The 6,108-nt window shown below is 44.0% G+C and overlaps 1 protein-coding gene across 1 annotated transcript in view; it reads left to right on the top strand.

Moving 5' to 3' along the window:
• Positions 1-356: 356 nt before the first annotated feature.
• The window catches only part of prkcg (protein kinase C, gamma), a 37,729-nt gene continuing 31,977 nt past the window's right edge, over positions 357-6,108 (top strand). Inside the window, exon 1 of the mRNA XM_008285836.1 lies at positions 357-598. Coding sequence (XP_008284058.1) covers positions 357-598 — 242 coding nt within the window. The remainder of the gene's footprint in view (positions 599-6,108) is intronic.

Genomic DNA, 6,108 nt, shown 5'->3' with positions numbered 1-6,108 from the left:
TTGGAGCAGCTGGTGGGGGTGTTGTTGACATGGCAACAGGAGGCAGGGTTGACATAGCGACCGGGGGGTGTTGGCGATGCGAGGGGTGTAGGGATGTAGGTAGAGCAGGCAGGCGCTATGTGGGACACTCGGCGCTAATCGCTCAGCGTCTCCGAGTCTCCGAGGAGGCTCTGGGTCTCTGCATGTGAATTAACCTCGCTGTCTCCTCCTCCTTCTCCTCCTCCACCTGTCCTCCATGTCTCCTCCTCCTGCACTTCCGCTTCTGGATGCTTCTCTCCATCACCTCCCTCCTCCTCCTCCTCCTCCTCCTCCTCCAGGTCTCTGCTACCCTCCCTCCGCTGCATCCTCCAGGCATCATGTCCACCCCGGTGTCCCCTCCCCCGTCCCTCTCCCCGCTGACCCTGGCCTCCCCGACGTCGGCCGCCTCCCCCGGCGCCTCCCCCCTGCCCTCGCCCCTCTCCCCTCCGCCCAGGGTGCCCGTCTTCCAGAGGAAAGGAGCGCTGAAGCACAAGCGGATCGTGGAGGTGAAGGACCACCAGTTCACGGCCCGGTTCTTCAAGCAGCCCACCTTCTGCAGCCACTGCACCGACTTCATCTGGTAACATCCGGCACACAGAACCCCCCCCCCACATCAGCGCCGCCTCCTCAGGCAGGCGCCCCCCCCACGCTGACCCGATCCGATCACATAACCCTCCACCTCCACGCTGCCGCCCACAGCATCCAGGAGTTACTGGAGGAACTTCCTGCGCTCACACACGATCCAATTAGAGCTCACAGGCAGCAGAGCAGATACATAAACTATCGTGGTTTTATTGTAACGCTGCCAACAGGAAAACATGGACAATTATTTTTAAAATATTCCCTATTTGTCAACCTCAGTTACAAATTTTATCTGATTTAAATACAGAAAAAAAAAAAACAGTTAAATTTGATGGTAAAAGATGTCCTGCTGAGGTAGAAAGACAGATTTAGGACGTGTCTAGTTTTATTTTTTAAGAGTCAACATTTAAATTAAATTGTAAAAAAAAACCTGTGATTTGTAGCAGACAAAAGAAAAAAAATGTCAAATTGTTTGTTTTTAAAATTTAAATTAATTTTCTATCCTAATTTTTTTTTTCTTTTTCAAATAATCAGATTCATTTTCTCTAATTTCACGACACCAGGATGTAAAACAACTGAAGCCTTAATATTCATAATTCTTCTTTCAAATAACATCAAATATCTGTTAAATAATTATATTTTATTTACAGCTAAAATAATGACGTTTTACAGTTAGACAGCGTAAAATACCAAAAACTATTTGTAAAAAATACAGAATTTTAATTTAACATTATTGACAGTTTTGACAGTTTTTAGTTTTAGTTGGGTTTTTTTTTTACAGTCAACATGTAAATTGTTATTTTTTTAATTCTGTGATTTTTACTAGACAAAAGAAACACAATGTGTAAAACACTTTTTAAAAATTTTTGCTTTACTAATTTTCTGTTGTTACTTTTTTTTTTTTTTTTAAATAATGGCAAGTATTTGTAAAATAATCACATTTGCTATTTGTTCACTCCTAATTCTTAAATTCTTAATATATATAATTTTTCTTGTCAAACAACAAATATCTGTTAAAAAGATTATATTGTATTTACAACTAAAATAGTTTTACAGTCAGACATTATCAAATAGTAAATTACTATTTTGTAAAAATACAGATTTTAATGCGGACATTGAAATCTAATTTTTGGGTGGAATTTTTTTTTAAAAAAGTAAAAATTAATCTGTAAAAAACTAACCAAAAAAAAAAGTTTAAACGGTAATGATCAATATTCTACCCTTAAAATACATAATTTAATTTCCAATAACAGTAAATATATGAACAGTGGTGATATGTTTGGCTGACTTATTTACAACAAAATAGTGAAACTTTACAGTCAAACGTTTTAAAATCTAAAAATAATATTTATAAAAATACAAAAAAAAAATTTGCAGTTAACATGTAAATTAATATGTTTTTGTAATTTAATCAGAAATCTGTAGCTTCAGTTTCTTTAAGATTAATTTTTTTTTTTTCTTTCACATTGCTGCAACAATCTGTAAACTACAGACATAGAAGAACGAGCTAACGCTGTTAAACTGGACGTCTTCTAGCCGACAGGCAGCAAAGTGTTTCTTTAACGTTTCAAACTTTTGCTCCAGAAGTTTGCCGGACTCATCGGGGACAGATTAGAACATGGACGAGGTCCGAGCCGACGAGGCAGAGGTCGAGTTCTGCTCGCTTTAACTCTCCGGCTGAGTGTTTGTGCTGCAGCTCCAAAGGAGAAGAAAAAACCTCCTGAGAGTCCTCCAGGGTTATTCCTCCAGACGTTCCTAATCTCCTTCAGAGCTGCAGAACACGTTACGGGACCTTTTAAAGCAGCTCGCTTTGTAAGAACGAAGGTGTCAACGGCGCCGAGTCCAAAACCTGTTGTGCAGTTTGACTGAAGGAGATGTTTTAGGCTGCAGCTGCTCCAGAAGCTGTTAATGCAACTTCTCCACTGGAGATGTGGTTGTTCTTGATCAGATGAAAGCAGATTATGTGAGAAATGCAGCATCATGAAGCTGAAACCAGGCCCTGCTCATGAACCGCTGATACTCAGAGATGTGAGGTTCGTACAGGAGGCAGCATCGAACTAAAACCTGCAGGAAGTGGAGCCACATTCGACTCACATTATTATTTTTAGGTTGCAGTTGCTCCAGATGCTGTTAACGCAACTGCTGCTGCAACTTCTGCAGCTATAGTTTACAAGAATTTAGTTTTTTTTGTAAGATTAAAGCAGATTATGTAAAAAAAATGCAGCATCACGGAGCTAAAACCAGGTCCTCCTTGTTGAACGCTGATGTTCAGAGATGTGAGGTTCGTACAGGAGGCAGCATCGACCTGAAGCCTGCAGAGATGTGGAGCTCAGAGCTGGGCTGCCTCCTCCATAGGAGCACACAGACAGCGCTGCAGCCTGCCGGCCCGCTGGCAGCCGAGCGTGAGTCGGTGTAAGTGGTGGTGTGTCGGCCATATGGCGGGGCTGTATGTCGACGGAGGCGCCAGCAGCCTCTGGGTATCTTTCAGGACATTTCTCCAACTGGCTGCCGTCTTGGCTGCTCTCGGTTCGGGGTGAGGACTCTCTGCCTTCACACAAGATGTCGGAGCAGCAGCTCTCGGTTCGGGCGCCGAGGCTCCCGCGAGGCCGCCACATTAATTAAACGCTGAGACCGGATCTCATTTGTAAATGTAAATATCCTGTTTGTTAAGTCCGAAAGGGAGCGAGTTGGGCTCCACCGGTGACGTCGAGTTGTCGCACAGTTCGGTCTTGTTTTAGCAACATGAGCTCTGAACAGGCCCGTGGGTTGGCTTTATTCACTGAGGCTCAGGTTTCAACATAAAGGCCTGCAGTTCTGTAGAACCAGAACCACATGAAGGAGGAGAGAGAACCCAGAGACATGTTCTGTCAGCAGGANCTGATCTGGATCTCCATCTGTAGACCTCGATGGACGACCTCTGCTCTGTTTCCTCCTTCAGCCTGCAGATCTTTTCTGACCACGGCTTCATGAACCAGAACCTTCTCCTCCATCAGCATCTCTTTGTGGGGGAACAATCAGCCCTCCACCGGCTACATGCATCCATTGTGGCCCATCAGGCGTCCAGCGCCGACTCCGACCCGGCTGCTGCTCCTGAGATGACATGAAGTCAGACTGACTGCAGTGTGTGGATCAGAGGAGCAGCCATCATGTCTGCTGCTGCTCTGGTTCCTGCTGGAGCTTCTGCTGGCTGCTCTAATGAAGACGCTGTGTTTTTAGTTTCAGACGTCCACGCCGCTCCGATGACGTTCTGTCCACACGCTCTGCTCTCCACCTTCACCGGACCACCGACCTGCAGCCACCAGCACCGACCGGCTGGAGGCTGGAGCGGTGGACGGAGGCCCGAGTCGGCCGCTGCTCCATCACCGGTGAGTTCACCGTCGTGTCTTCTGTCTGAATGTTACGTCACAGCTGCTGCTGTACCCACAATGCACCAGGAGAAGCAGTGAGCAGCCGGCGGCCACAAACCAACAACATCTCCCATCATGCACTGGGTCAAAGGAGAGTCCAGAGTTTAGATTTTATCGTTCTAAGACGTTTTCTTGTCGTGTTCGTTTGTGTTTTATAGTTTAAAATGTGTTTTACAGCATTAATACGTATTTTATAGCTTTAATTTTAACACGTATTTTATTGTGTTAATATATATTTTATCGTTTTCTGACATAGTTTGCAGCATAAAACGCATTTTATAGCGTTGTTAGCAGTAGTTTATTGTTTTAAGATGTTTTTTATCGTGTTAATTAGTATTTTAGAGTTTTAAAATGTGTTTTATGGCATTAATACGTATTTTATGTTTGTGTTAATTATGTTGTAAATGTGTTAAGATTTATTTTATAGTTTTAAGACAAATTTATCGGACTCGTTAATTAGTATTTTATCGTTTTAATGTTTTTTTTGTTTGTTTTATGATGTATTTTGTAGCGTTACTGCGTGTTTTCTAGTTTTCTGATGTGTTTTCTGTTCGTTAGTTTGTGTAATTTAACGACAACCAGGTTAAAATCCACGAGTTAAAACACTGAATATATTCAAATTCAACGTAATAATTCACATAAACATGTTCAGTGGAAGCAGGACGACGGTTCACAACACAAACAACCAAACAGACTTTAATTCATTCATTAGAATTTTAGTTTATCTCAGATTGCTGTAAGATGTTGTTTTGGTTGCGAGGAGCCTGTATAGCGCCCCCTGGTGACGTCATGGAGGAGGAGGAGGAGGAGGATGTGTGCTTCCAGGCCTCTTCCTCCTGCTCTTCATCATCTTCATCATCAATCTGTGTGTCTTCTGGTTTACTGACTGGATCAGCGGCTGACTGAGCGCCAGCTTCACTTTTATGGCCGATCAAACGCCGTAAAGCGTCTTCAGCGGGCCGCGAGCGCCGCCGCCGCTCAGACGCGGGGGGGGTTCTTAGTGAATGCTAAGGTTAGCGACGAATACGCTAGCAAATAGGCGCTTGTTGTTAAATATTATCCCGTCACGTACCCTTAAAAACAACATGTTGGCCCGATTTGCAGCGTAACGGGCCGTTACAATGCTGTTATAATGCTGGAGAGAACCCTGCAAAAAAACACAAAATAACCACAAATAAACAAAGAACAGACACAAATAAACACGAAACAATCTCAGAAATGCAAGAAACAACCACAAAAAGACAAAACGACGACAAAGAGATGCAAAACAACCACAAAAATTCAAAAAACAACCAAAAACAGACACGAAATAACCACAAAGACCAAAAAAATACCACAAAAGGACACAAAACGAGCACAAACGTGCACAAAACAACAACAAAGAGACACAAAAACACACAAAAGAATCACAGAAATGCTCAAAACAACAACAAATCAACACAACACAACCATGAAAAAGCACAAAATGTCCACAAATAAACACAAAACAACCACAAACAGACACACAACACAACGCTCTGACGCTCTCTCGTTGTGCGTCTTCCTCGTGTTTTCGACCCACAACGTGACTCGTCCGGACACAACGAGTCCAGGAACCAATCAGCAGCCGGAACAGCGTCTTCTCCGATCAGCAGCTTCTCCTGCGTGACGAGTGCTGAGGCGACACAAATCAGCGTCGCATCGCTCGTGTTCACACAGCTGCTTGTTTCAGATGAAGACACAACGATGACAGCGTCCGACACACACACACACACACACACACACACACACACACACACACACACACACACTGTGGCTCTTATCTCGCCGGCTGACACCATTTTGCTCTCTAACAATCTTGCTAATTATAATTGTTAATTAATTCTCTGCCAGTGTCCTCATCAGGAGACTAATAACCTACATTTCCATTAATTAGACCTTCAACCCTGCGCTCCCTCTCCAGTCTCCGTGTCCCGCTGCGATCCAGCCTCCATCCCGGATCATCCGCCGACCACCACAACGCCGACTGTAAATAATCCGCCGTCCACCAAAACGCTGCTCTGACGTTTTCAGGACAAACGTTTGTTCACGCCGTCAGTTTAGCAGCCAAGAGCTGAGACTG

Source organism: Stegastes partitus, unplaced genomic scaffold (genome assembly GCF_000690725.1).
Source record: "Stegastes partitus isolate 25-593 unplaced genomic scaffold, Stegastes_partitus-1.0.2 Scaffold418, whole genome shotgun sequence".
In the NCBI taxonomy this organism is placed as follows: domain Eukaryota; kingdom Metazoa; phylum Chordata; class Actinopteri; family Pomacentridae; genus Stegastes; species Stegastes partitus.
Note: the sequence above shows the minus strand (reverse complement) of the source record. Positions and strands in the feature narration are given on the sequence as shown.